General features: G+C 42.1%; 1 protein-coding gene across 27 annotated transcripts in view; it reads left to right on the plus strand.

Annotated features, from left to right (window-relative positions):
* Positions 1–14,277, plus strand: part of MICAL2 (microtubule associated monooxygenase, calponin and LIM domain containing 2) — a 210,124-nt gene that overhangs the window by 136,874 nt on the left and 58,973 nt on the right. For 26 of the 27 annotated variants that reach the window (XM_025208170.1, XM_025208169.1, XM_025208175.1 and 23 more), the window contains one exon: positions 13,247–13,439. In XM_025208170.1, the coding sequence (XP_025063955.1) occupies positions 13,247–13,439 (193 nt within the window). Of the gene's footprint in view, positions 1–13,246; positions 13,440–14,277 lie in introns of those variants that run through there. The other variant, XM_025208198.1, reaches the window with a different exon arrangement.

A 14,277-nucleotide genomic window follows, 5' to 3' on the forward strand; every position in this document is an offset into this window, starting at 1 on the left:
CCTATGCAGGGGGTCGGACTCGATGATCTATTGAGGTCCCTTCCGACCCTAACATCTGTGAATCTATGAATAAGTGGAAGGAGACAGTACAGGAGGGTTCTCACAATTATCTTTTTGGGGGTGAACAGCAAGGTGACCCCTTTGTAATTTCCAGTCAGACTTGTCTCCTTTCTTGAAGATTGTCACAATCATAGCATCAGTAGCATTCCCCTAGAGGGCATTGGAAAAGTATTTTTATCAGCCAGTCAAAGCCTGAATGAAGACCTATAAGATGAATTACAAGAAGCATGTACTTAAATGGCTGCTGTTTTCTGAACAAGGCTTATTTTCTGAATTAAATGAAGGGTCTGATTTAGCAGACATGACTGTTTATTGACTAGCTTAAAATTTTTTTGTGTCATCTTGCCTACAACCTACTTTGTAGGTAAGTTATTTTGTGTGTCATTAAAGATCACAAAACCAAGCTGTTTGATTTTTCATGTTCAGCACTTCATCATTTAGTGTTGAATGTGCACAATAGTTTGTCTTCATTATGTAATTCAGCACCTTTGCCTTCTTAAATAAAAATAAGATTGATGTGTTTGTAAAATTGTCATGAGTAGGAGGGGGAGGAAGAGACTGTATGTAACTGGCTGTTTTTACTACAGTAGAAAGTTTTCCATATTTTAAACTTTAGCTGTTAACTTATGTCCCAGGTCAGTTGTATTAAAATGTGCTCTTTGACCTTTGATTTGTTGTATTGGTCATGAAGGGTTAATAAATAACTCATAAATATGACCTTTTAAAATCTGAACTCAATCTCTCTTATAGCGAAGGTTGCCTTCATGGTGTGCTGTCTTGTGGATGCAGCACAGAGGAAGTCTGTCTCCAGATAAAAAGTCCAGTCCACACTGTGTTACCATTATACAACCTCTAGCACAGTGTTTCTTAAACTTTTGATCCCTGGAGTACATATTTTTCTGAACTTCACTCATACCTGAAAAGGTATGCGCACATATATGTATAATGACTTACACGGAGATGTCCAGCCTTTTGACCCGTTAGGCCAGATGAGTAGTGCGGCATCTGTAGGCTGGGTCCAGTCTGTGGGCCCAATCCCACCAGACATAGTGGACACAGCTGGAGCCCAGTCCTGCCATGCACAGCTTGGAAATTGGGCAGCAGGGGAGCAATGTCAGTATTAATTGCCACCATTCCCCCATTACCAAATTTCTGGACTCTTGGGGAGCCCTGCAGGCCAGATGACATGGCTTTGCAGGCCGAATCTGACATTAGCAATTTATCACTTTTTGTGGCACAGTAGAGTGTGGTGGTGCATCCTTTGGGAATCACTGCACTAGCAACTGCAGGCAAAATTGAGTTACAGAAACAAAAAAAGCAAAACAGTTGCAAGCTGCTGCTGCTGCTGTTTTAAATATGTGTAGTGCATGTCATGGCTCCTGAACATAGCCACCAGAGATGTGTGGAGGGTGAACAAAAATATTTGCAAAACTTGGTCCGTCTGATCCTCCTCTGTGTCTCCTTTTTTCAGCTGGTACCCTCTGCATTCCCAACACTAGGGATAAGCAACTATTTCCAGTGGTCTGCTTAGTCATGGCCACAGACAGCTCTGCTTCTTCAGGATTTGCGTCTAGGAGAAGGGGGAGGTGAAGGTTCCTTGTTCTCTCTGGCCTTGTCTTATTCCTCACTCCTCTCCTGTCTCCACAAGGATTCCTGCAAAAGAGTTGCATGTGTTCTTACTCAGTGCACAGGGCTCATAAAACATATTAGCTGCACCATGTCTGCTGCTCCAAAAAAAAAAGTATTTGAGGTCATGGCTCTAGGATTGCTAGGTATCGTAATCTTCTATAAGCTTCTTAATTTGTTAAACCTGTTGTCAACAGAAGTATAATCATTGAATTCTTTTAGTGAGCAGGACAACAAAAAATAGTGTGTGCGCTTTGTTGTTAATATAAGCTACTTTTGTCTGCACATTTTCTGCAGGACTGTTTGGATGCCCTACAGGGCACCAAGCCAAAAACAATGCCTCCAACGGGATGAAGAGAAAGTTCTGCAAAAGCTTCTATTGCAATACAGTCTCTGATATGGCATAAATTGGGATATTAGTGACAAGTGACTAAGCTTTTAATTAGAAGCTGTTATTTTGCTTGGTAGTAAACTAACTGCAGTTCATCAAAATAAATGTAAATAAGGCCCCAAATGAGCTATAACTGAAATGCCTGCCCTGTCCAATTATCTAGGGGTAGCACCATAATAGAAAGGGTGAGCCAATCTTGTACTTCATATACTATACATAGGTAAAGAATCTATTCTATTGTCCCCAGACAATAGAAGATTTAGAGTGGTTGGGTACCAGTTGACCCTGAGTCAATGGAGTGGATGTGCTTTTGAAAGCACATGAACACACACACTGGACTGTGCTTTGAAAGGATCTCATTTGTGTCCAGCCATGTAATAATTATTTCTAGCTGTGAACAAAGCCTACAAACTTGCCATGTCAGATCACTGGGTTGTGTGAACTTATTGTCTTTTTTCACTCATCCTTTTATCATTCTTAAAGTTATAAACCCTTAGAACCCACAGCGGGAGATACTGGGTGTATTTGATTACTGGACTACCAAAAATGGTTTTAGAAGCTTCACATTAGGTACCTGGGTCTGAAAATTGTAGTCAGGTATATATTGATTCTGATCCTCTCCTTTCTTCAGTTCTTTCCTTGAAAGATGCCTTATAACCTTGTCTGACTTATAATCAGCACAGCATTCTAATTTTCTGTTCTCAAATATATGCTGTCTGGTACTCAGAACATCAGTCCTATGAAACTGGTTGCATTGTCTCTCCCCAGTCATATTTTTATACTTAAATAAAAAAGAAGTTTAATACTGTGTGAACATTTCAAAGCCAGTGAAACTTCTTCATTCATCATTAGCTACATTGCTGATTCATTCCATTTGTAGCATCTGACAGAGTAGGTTGTTGCCTACAAAGGATCGTGCCTTGTGCACTAAGGTGCCACACTGCCTTATCTTCTGCCTAAATCATTCCAAAATCTCTCTTGCTGGTACAAGTTCCTAGTAGACCTATTTTTCAGATGTAAAGCACTGCTGATTGCTAGGGAAATGATGAACCAAGCAAACTGAATATAGCAAATTATGGAAATAAATACGAAGTATAAGTTTTGTTTTTATTAGCGATGAGCCTAAACTAAAACCTAGTATTTTGGGTTAATTCCAACCACACCTCTGGAGATTCCTGACTTCTAGAGAACATCTCAAATGAATGTGAAGTCTTCAAGTGAGGCCCACTTCTGATTTTTAAGGTTACTTTTCCACACATCACTGCTCATTTAGCTTAATCCTTTGATTATAATGAAAACAGTTGTTCTTTTTCCAGTATGACAATCAGAAGGCAATTGTTTCACATATAGACAAAAGAAGAATTGTTTAACCAAGGTTTTCATCTGTGCCTGAGTGGGAGGGTGGGCTGAGTACCAAATTGCCTTATTTAAGTCATGGAAGATATTACAAATTTTAGATTAATTGAAAGCAGCTCATCTCCATTACTTACCAAGGAAGGGGAAGGAAAAGCTTGCATGCTACCTCTTCCATTAGTCAAATACAAGAATGCTGGGAAAGTACTTTTTTTGAAAAAGCAGGTCTGAAATCTTGTATAAAGTAAAGCATATGCCATCCACTCCAGTAAATTAAGTCTTGGGATCCACTGTGGCAGTTTGTCTGATGAGGAGCTTGTTAGTGCCAATAGCAACTTAAGCATAGAAAATTATTGCAAAAATGTATTTAACATACTCATATTTGGGGGGATTATGTTGTGATATATAGGGGGCATCAGATGAACTTGTAAAATCTTAGGTCATTTAAAAAGAACTTTTATTTCAAGGTATTCCTTACCAGGGCATCTGAGTGCTTCACGAGGACTGATAGGGCGCATCTTCATGAACTGGAATACGCATTTCCCTGGGGATAAGTAGCAGTGGCTCATATTTGTGACACTGCTAGGTGTCCTCAGACATGCCCCTGCATGCGCACTATGGCATGCAGCAAATTGCCCCAGGCAGGGGAGGGGAGGCTAGGGTCTACACCTGGACTGGCCTCAGCAGCCTTACCTGGGGTCCTGGGGGCCTCCTGGAGCTGCTGCAGCAGTGATCCAGGTGTGCATGACTGGCCAGGCTCCAGTTTTGGGTGGCACATGCTGCACCAGATCTCCCCGTGTCAAAAAACCTGCCACACTGCAAATTAGTAGTGTGGCAGATGTGTGGACACGCGGTACATGTGGTTTGCAGCACTGCAAAAGGCACATGCATGTTCATGGGGATACTCCCTTAGTCAAAAAGCCTGAGGCTGAATTGATTCAGTCTTTGCAAGTTAATCTCAGCTGCAAAGATTGAACAGATAAGCAAATAAACAGACATTCACTTTTGATTCAGGAAATACAGCCACATTCCTGCAGTGGCTCAAGCCTGAAGCCAGGGGCACTAAAGCCGGGGTCTCTCAGCAGTGGTTTACCTGAGAGACCAGTGAGCCAGCCCTCGCTGCACTAGCCAGGAAGCAGAGGGGTTGGGCCAGTTCTCCTCTCCAGAGCAGACAGCACAGCCGAGCCCAGAGCTGGAAAGCATGTTGGAGGACTTTGATTTAACTTAAACCAAGAAGGGGTCTGGGACAGAAGTTTCATAAACCAGTTTGCCCTAAATCAGTTAAGTCTACATTCAACCAAGTTTACCAGGTTTATCTAAAAGCAGTTCAGCCATTTTGAAACTGGTTTATGTGCACGGAACTCCTGTTCTGTTACAAGTTTCAACCAGTTTCTGATCACTTAAATTGGTTTATATGTAACTTCTGTCCCTAGCCTCAGTGTTATTCGCCATCTCTGCAAGACAAGCAGGAAAAAGGTTTTTTACAGCAGGTGGAAGTCCTAATCATGTATCAGGACCGCATCTTCCCGGGTGGTATACAAAAAACAGTGATTGATCAGCTGGATAAAAAGGGGTCTTGACATACCAGCAACATGACTGACACAGTATATTTCAAATCATTCGAATGATGCTTTAATAATACTAAATAATTTAGGAAAGTTGGCAATGGATTAATATGAACTCTTGTTCAAACTGTAGTCATAGAATGTATACTCACAAGCAGAGATCTTTAGGTGATGAAACAGAAGACACTAGGAAATGCTGAAGTGTGGAATGGATAGGAAGCAAGATCAGAAGTGAATACTTCAGGCCAGCTGAAGTGACCATTTCCTAATGGCTGGTAGAATCTGGTGCTGCTCCATAAATTTCAGAAGAGATGTACCAATTTATAGCAGCAGAAAATTTGGATTGGCAAAAGGACGTGGGCACCTAAAGTGGGATTTAATTGGAATTCAGATGCCAAAATTTGAGGGATACACTCAAAATCCCTGTCTGTTTCTGTGCATGCCCAAAACTGCTCCCATCTTGGCAAAGCTGGGCAGCTCAGCACTTATGAGTAAGCCCAAAGCAGGCCTTCCTCTGCCTGAGAGTGCCTAATTCAGTAGGTGTGCTAAGAGCACATATAACACATGCTGACAGCAGTCAGTTCTGCATAAAGCATAGCTGCCCGGTTTTACTCCATGGGCTAGTGGTTTGATTGCTTGCCCGGGATGTGGGTGATCTGGGTTCAGTGCAGGAGTTCAAAGCCCCCTCACCTATTTACCCTCTCACCTGACTATAGGCTGGTCTGGTTTATGGGCGCTCTTCACCTTTTCTTTTGAAACAGTGCCACCCTGCAGGAAGGAATACAGGATTTGTGGTCCCAGAGGAAAGGAGCCCAACTGCAGCCAAGGTTTCAATTCTTTCTTCAACAACTGTTTATGCCTTTATTATAAAAGAGACATTGGATAAATGACTTGCTCCTTCTCTCTGGCCCAATTAATTTTAAGCGTTTGTTTTCTTTGAACAGTGCCACTGCTCTGTTTTTAAAAAGGTTACTTGGAGGGCTGTTGTCAGTGAATTCTGATCTGACACAAGTATCTAAACCTTTGAGAGGGTGGGATTTAAAAGATATCTTTCTCTTCACTTTCCTGTTGACTAGCTGGGGTGGACTCATGCTGCTGGGATTCTGGCTGCTCTAAAGCCCATTCTGAGTGACCTACCTCTCTCCAGGCACTCTTAGGGGACCCAGGGGCCCAAGTCAGAGCTGTGCATTTAATTTTAGAAGGCAGAGATCTACAAGCCAGGTGTTGAGACACTCAGCATCACAGCATTAAAGCTCCTTGGTGGATATAGGCCTCAGGTAACGTGGCCTAGAAATACTACATGTAGAAAACTGTGAGAATTAGACCACCCTTGACTTCATTTGAAATGCACAGGAACTAAGGGAGCTTCTCACATAAACACTGCTGCAGTGCAACACTTAAAACATGCTTAAAATTTATGTGCAGGTCTAGCCCTTTATTACGTCTGGGAGGATAGTCAATGCATCCCTTTCAATTTCATTTTGCAAAAGAGAGTTTCCACTTCTTCAAATCAGATCATTTTCCTTTCTCTTCAGTGCTGCTCCCCTTTTAAATTTGGGGGCTAGGTAAAACACAACCATTGTGCAGCTGAGAGCTGATTCAGTTTGTTTGCATTGCTATGGAAGCGTAGATAATAATTAACAAAAGGATTTCAACTCTGTATAGCATCATGCCTTTTGTTTGAATTGGCTACACTCTTCATCAGGGGTGTTTACATGAACCCATCAACAGCTTGTCACTGTTCTTTGTACTAATTCCATACTCCTTCTGTTATATCAGTATTGAAATATTCCTTTTGTACGTGTAGAGAAAGCCTAGTTCTGCCACCTTTAATCATATTGGGCAGTACTCTGTCTGATGAGTACAATCAATGAAATCAAGGACTGTTGTATACGGTGCTGCAAAGTATGAGTAAAGGAATTGGGATTAAAAAGAGAAGATTTCAATTGCTCAGTAACTTTAGGTGTTGATCCCTTTGCTTTACTTCATGCATTCTGGATAAATCCTCACCCAGTTGAAGTGAATGAGAGTTTTGCCATTGGTTTTGATAGGATAACAAAATCACCCCCAGAAACAGTCAATGGTTATATTTACAATGCATACAGAAAAGCATTTACATACAACTTTGCATGACTGGCACTGAGAATTTCCTATCCTTTCACTATGAGAAAAAGCGGTAACAGAAATGTTCAGTATTTCTCAAATGTTTATTAAATTTTCAGCCAAATATTTTAATTTATACACCCCGAAATATAGCATGGATTCTGCATTTCAATTTCTTTCAGCTTCAGTGGCTCTGTGAACATGGTATGTTTCCTTAGCAAATGCTACATATAAACCTGAATAGAATACTGTCCAAATGGGTTTGTAACAGAAATTGAGTAAGAGATGCCTTAAGAATAGGCTCTGCCCCCTGCCCCACTCCCCATCCTTGCCAATGCTAGGGAATATTTTTGCTCTTTAGATTGTGACGAATTTTAGGTACTGATTTCTAGCCCGACCTGTAAAGTTGGCAGTAGACATTTACCCACTTTAACCTAGCAAGGAGATTCCTATTAAGCTCAATTTCCACATGAATGTTTAGCAGAAAAGAGTTTGCCCCAGATGTTCTTAAAAAGGACACAGTGGGCGCATCTACATGTCGCCATATGGGCAAAAGGAAGTACTAAGCCATGGCGCAGTATGGGCGGTTACTGCACTGTGCATGTGGTACATGGGTAGATTTCACCGCTACATTGCCGTAACAGCGCACTGTACCCAGGGAGCATGCCACTACAGCGATGTAGCTGGCAATCACGTGTAGACGCATGTGATCGCTACATCGCCACAGCATGCCATGCAGGGTGACACATAGATGCACCCAGTAATTTGTAAAGCAGGTATTTAAAATGTGTGTGCATACAGGGCTATTTTTAAAAGACTCATCAACTTGAAATCAAGTCAGTTTCAAAGCTACAGATCAATAGTTTCAAGTATTACATCTGTTCCTGAAATCCTCTGCCAGTGTTTTGTGACTTTACAGTCATATTTCATTTTGGTATATTCGTGCTTTCTTTTCCCTGTTGCTTTGTAAAGAATCCATAAAAACAGCATGGGGAAGTTTGCTGTCAGTGTATAGAAGAAACAATAAAGTTGACTGTATACAAGGAACAGTGCACTGCACAAAGTATACGCAGTGAAGTAATAAATAAAAAAATTGCTGACTTCTAATCCTTCATTGTAATCTCAGGTAGTGTTTGTAGTTGTACTAGTAGATATCATTTGTTAAATTCCTCTCCAACATCTGCTTATGCCATAAAAGGGGAACTATTTTTCCTGAATCATCATTGCTGGGTTCCTTTCAGCTTCTAAAAGGAGTAAGTCAGGGTCGTGTTCTAGCAAGCTGAACGCAGTGGGACCTGCGCCTTGCTGATAAGCCACTGTGAAATAGGATAAGCTTGCTTCCAAAGTAGAAAAGATGTGTAAAAATTGAGAGGTGTGAATTTCCTCTGCGTTTTAAATGAAATTAAATCTCTGTGGCCACGTGGTATATGACTATCTAGCAACCACATAAACATCAGGGTCTTCATTCACTGATGTTAGGCCAGCTGAGGATCTGGCCATAATACCAAGCAGCATCCAGAGAGTATTAGCATCAGTGCTGATCTTTAACTTATTCCTAAATTAAACATAAACAACTGCTGTGAGTGTAGGGTTGTTAACTTGATAATGGTCCAGGGTGTACTTAGTTTTTTGGGGTTTTTTTTAACTGTTTCATCCGGGTGAAGACAATGGGTTAAATCCTAGCTTCTGTTTCACATGCTATGTGCCTCTCCAGCAGGGTAAATAAAAAGCAGAAAGACAGCTTTCCCATTCTACCTTTGGCATGAGAGAACCATAAATGGTATAGAGCCAATGAAAATGTGAAGGTGGGGCTGGAAAATTTGAGGAAGAAGTTAATTGTGGCAGCCTTGCACTCCAGATATTTGGAGTAGCTCTAAAGACAGCCAGCCCTATTGATTGTCTTTTCAACCAGGGGCCTAAGGGAACAACCTCATGGGTTGCTTAATTGGACTGGGAGTCAAACTTCTCCCCTGGCCAGCCCCATAATTGATAAGGTGCAGGGGCAGTGTAGAGCAGAGATGATCAACTCCTGCCTGTAGGCTAGATCCAGCCCACAGAGCCATGTCATCTGGCTTGCACAGATCCCCACAGGTCTGGAAAGGGTGGGGAGCAGTGGCAATGAACACCACTGCCTCTTTCCCACTGACAAATGTCCAAGCCCCATGCAGCTGCATCAGGTCCTGATCATGCCTGCCCCACATGGCTGGATCAGGCCCCAGCTGGGTCATTTCTGTGCAGCTAAATAGGGCTTGGCTGAGCCAGCACCGTGTCATTCACCCCCTGGACTGACCTGGAATCTCTCATCTGGCCCTCAGGGCAAAAGGGTTGGACGCCACTGGTGTAGATCCACCTTTTGAATAGGGTGACCGCCTTTTCAAAATGCAAAAGCGGACACATGAGGCAAGCAGCTGGTTATGGGGGTCATGTGGTGCAGCCCTGCTGCCTGCCCCAAGCCCACAGGGAGAGTGCATCTCCCCTCCCGGCATGGTCACTGCTATCACCAGTCCCAAGGAACAGGTTGCCCACAGACCCTACACCACCCAGCCAAGCATGCACAGAATAATAGGAGTGGATGGGCAGCAAGAGCACTCCCCTGGCACCATGGGGGCAAGGGCAGGAGTTGGTGTCCTGCCTGCTAGGCATCCTCCTGGCTGCTGCTGCCACTGGATCCAGGCTCGGCACTCGTTCCCTCCGTTACCATCTTCCCACTGAACAGGGGAATCTGGGACAAATGCTGTCCTGGAGTCATTCAGCCCGGGACCGGGACTCGATGTTTCCATTTTGGGACTGTCCCATTCAATTAGGGATGGGTGGCCACCCTACTTTTGAAACGTGTTTGGGTTTTTTTGCAAAACACTGCTAAATTCAAGTTTCTAGCTGCCTCACTTGGTTACTCAGACATGAGCCATACCTCAGCATCCTCCACTTCACAATAGATACTGTCTTATCATGAGAGAGTCTCTCTCAGTTTGTTGGTTCTTTATCTGGGACTGCTATTCTGTTTTTTTAACAAAGCATAATAGATTATCTTGTTAGGCAGTCCAACATATGCCAATATGACAGAAGGGAACAAAGTGCATTGATTGGTTTTTTTCATCCATTGTATTCTTTCCTACCTGCACCCCTTCCACCATCTTTTAGGTGACTGTGTTGCTCCATAGGAATGACCCTATGGAGACAATACCCTTCCCAACAGGATCACATACAGTCAGTTACTAGTGATCACATCAGACTTCTGTGATTAAGCAGAGCTCCTGTTGTTAGGGTGTGCCAGATGCTCCTGGCTTTATGTACTCAATCTCTGCAGATAGGCAGCCTTTGATTAATTTTTTTTACCACTGCTTAGCACGAAGACAAATTCCCACTTTCAAGTCTTCCTGCCTGTGGCAGGGGGTCAGGCTAGATGATCTGTTCAGGTCCCTCCTGACCCTATCTACCATGATACTATGAAGTCTCTCAGCTAACAGTTCCCAATCTGTGGTATGCATATCGCCAGTAGTATGCAGACAACCTGTCAGCGGTACGCATTAACAGATTTATTATAATGACTTTATATGACAAAAATTTGCTGGTGGTACTTAAGGTTGTATCGTTTTAAATTGGTGGTGCGCAGTCTGTCAGTTTGGGAACCGCTGCTCTCTGCTAATAGTTGCTAGAAGTACCACAAATACAGCCTGCTCTGGTCCTAGAGAAAATGTCCCGCATTGGCCTTGAATGTCTTTGGCTAATGTAGACTGATATTTCAGGACTCTCTTCACCTGAGAAAAGAAAAAGAGAGCACGGAAGGGACAGAGCAAATCCACAGCCATTTTGTTCTGTTTTCCTTAAGGGAAGCAAGGCAGGTACCTGAATTTTTGGCACCATTTCTCTGGTGACTATGAGTGCATATCTGCAAGTTGAAATGAGGATTTATTTTCTGAACAAAACCTGTGTTTAATGTGAGAATGTTTTTCATTAGTCTATTGTAAAGAATGGGAGTACAGGCTTGAAATTACCCCACAGCAATTAAAACTTCAGCACCTCAGTCTTTGAGGATATATTGAGTTGATGGCATGTGCAAAATTAAAGTTTTACATTGTCCCTCCAGGAAATATTAGCTGCTTTCTGTTTTTTTTGGAAAGCTGAGAAAACTGCAACAGAAGCAGAGGGTCCTATTGCTCAGTCTGAGAGTTAAACTAAGGACACATTAATATTAGGTTAGAACAAAAGGTTAGTCAACCCTGCCATTGAGAACAGTTTTTTTCACCTTCTCTGTTGACGTGGATTTAGTGCAAGAAACTAGAAACGTGCAGGCCAAAAACATCAGTTTTCTCTTTCAGGGAGCTGTTGGGAGGTTCTGTACTCTAACAAGGAAGCTGCTTGAGGTCATGGAAAATAAGGGCACAGTAACTATTACGGTTGCTTGTATGTGATCATTCCCTGTGGTTTAGTATAAATGGACAGTGAGGGGAGGGAAGGAAAAGCACTATATTGAGGTTTCCAGGATAGAGCTTGATCGTGTTTAGAACATGTGTGCCTGATGCTGCGGTATACATTCCCAGCAGCAGATGAAGAGCTGGTCTGTGGGTGGCTTTTGTTTACTATTAAAAAGCTATGCAAGATGGCAGTCGGAGAATGTGAAGGGGGAGCTGTGATAATTATAGGCCTGGAACAGCTGCTCAGAAGTGTCCCACAGGCAAACACTTAAGCTGCATTATAGTCTTTCTGATGCATCCTTTTGCTTGTAGCACTCTTGCACTCAGCTGGTTTATTTTTCATGTTCAAGCCTTATGAGCAATTAGGGTATCAGTTAATACTACTTGTGATATGCAGGAGAGAAGGCTGCATTTCTATCATGGAGAAAGACCCACCTGAAGTTTCTGCTATTTCACAGATGAGAGAACACTTCTTAATCTAGACCCTGGGGTTTGATTGTCCTCTAATTTTTGATGGTGTAAACAAGCAACTCCATTCAATTAAGCTGAGCAAAATAGAAAGCAAAGATAATGTAGAAATCAGACGTATACAGCATTCTGTTTGTCCTCCCTGAATGGGAAAGTATTGTGGGGGATTTGGCAGGCAAGCAAGAGATCATTAGTCATTTGTTCAGTATATCCAGTGAACCAGGGAACCAGCACTTACTTTTCAGGTATGGACAAGCAAACAGAATAAGATAAAAGTGGGGAGAGGGGTCTTACACCACTGCAGCTGCACTGTGGTAACTGTGTGTCTGTGAGCAATTCTTCCCCACTAAGTGAAGACTGAACCACAATTGCTTTGCCCTCTTCTGTTCCTGGGGGGCGACCATTGCTTAGCTCCCACCTGCCTCAGGGTAAGAGCAGTTTCCCAAATAGTCACTGAGATGCAGTAGAAGCCCCCCCATACCTCACTGTAATTGGCAGCTTGCGTGTTTGGGCCTCAGCCTGGCTGTCCTAGTTCAACATACACTGTGCAATGTGTGTAAGATTAAAAGCCTTCATTTTCCTGGATGTTTAACTACTCAAATACATGGCTTGTATGTATAAGGGACCTCCCCACACCATATAGTCTAATGCTTCTCTGCGATGCTCTTGTAAACTCATAACTCCAGAACCTCTTCTGTGTTAGTCAGCCCCATTCCCTACAAAAACTTTTGTTGAAAACAGTGCAAGGACTCCTGACCTATCCTTTTTCTTCATATTGCTCTAAAGAGGCCACACAAATTGTCAGGTTAACAAAGAACACAGATTCCTTCAAGCAAGGAGAAAAATGTTCCTTCAGTCCAACCCACCGTCTTTGGCCCTGGCTTCTTTCTCTCTGCCTGACTCTCTCTTTTCTTTCTTCCTTTCTTTCTCTCTCTCTCTCTCTCTCATACCTTTCCAACAACCAGCAGCAGCAGTAGCAATCTGCTTCTTTTCTCTTTAGGTTTGGACTGATGTGGACGGATAGGGTGAGGCTACATCTGTTCTGTGGTTAAACACAAGGCTTTGTTCTCCAGCACTGACAATCTGGCATCTAAATAGTTGGTCTGACAAAGTCCCGATGCTTAAAGCAACGTAACAAAAATATTTTTGGAGACCAATGATCATTACACCATAAGTATATTGGATCTGAATATCCTCTACTGAATTCATCACACGTTGCCTAGGCTATGATACCATATTTTCACCTTCTTTTCTTTTTTTTTTAGACTACTACCTCCTGATAGCTGATGAACCCACCTCTCCTAAGAAGCCCAAGAATGTCACTGAGCTTTCTGACTTTGAGAGCATTTGCCCTTCCCTCTCCCCAGAATGGGCCTCCGTGAGAGTCATCCCAGAGGAAGAAATGACAGAACGCAATCTTATGGCCATCCGTGTCATGGTCACCAGTGATGGGAGCAGGTATTTGATGATATAGTAACCACACCAAAAAAACCCAAAGTTGTGCCGTTCTCTGAGGAATAAGTTAACCATAAAGTACAATGTTTTTTTCTCAGAGTGTGGTCTCAATATGTTGCTAATGCGGGGAAAGGGAAGGAAGAGAGATTAATTTAGTCTTTACTGGAGACTTTAACTTCTCCTAGACTTATGACTCTCTTTGCAGGAAATTGTCCGATGTTCACATCCCACACAAATGCCTGAGTCAGATGGAATAATATTGTCCCTGATCAAATCAAGTTACCTTTTCCATTTTCCAAAAACAACAGTACATACATTAGAACAATGGGAGTATTGTGGCAAAAGGTGTATCACTTGCCATGCCTCTTATCAACCTTTCCCTGCCTTGCTTCTCTATCTGGGCATATGATGGGCTTTCCAACCTTATGTAACTAGAAATCTGATGATCCTTGGAGACTTTTGTAATCAAGCCTAAAATTTTACATAGAGAAGGCAGAGAATGTATTAGTCTTCTTGGATGAAGTTTTGACAGGAAGAATCCATTTATAGCTGTATGATTCAGGTTAAGGCAGTATTCTTCAATGGAAGCAATTATTTCTATTGATAGTTTTAAAAGATAACAAATAGAAAATGTTTCTTTTTAGTAAAGAAGCTTTCTAAAATTAAAAAAATATATTTGAATGATACTACTAATCTTTAAATAGTTTACTAAAACTGGATAATATGTTTATAAAATGACATTTGTTTTTTCCTGTTTATTTCCTTTATTTATTGTTATATATCATCAGTAGCACCTTCACATATGCCTTGATATATCAGTTAATGTACATTTTAGGGAAAG

This window comes from Alligator sinensis, unplaced genomic scaffold, assembly GCF_000455745.1.
Source record: "Alligator sinensis unplaced genomic scaffold, ASM45574v1 scaffold352_1, whole genome shotgun sequence".
NCBI lineage: Eukaryota > Metazoa > Chordata > Crocodylia > Alligatoridae > Alligator > Alligator sinensis.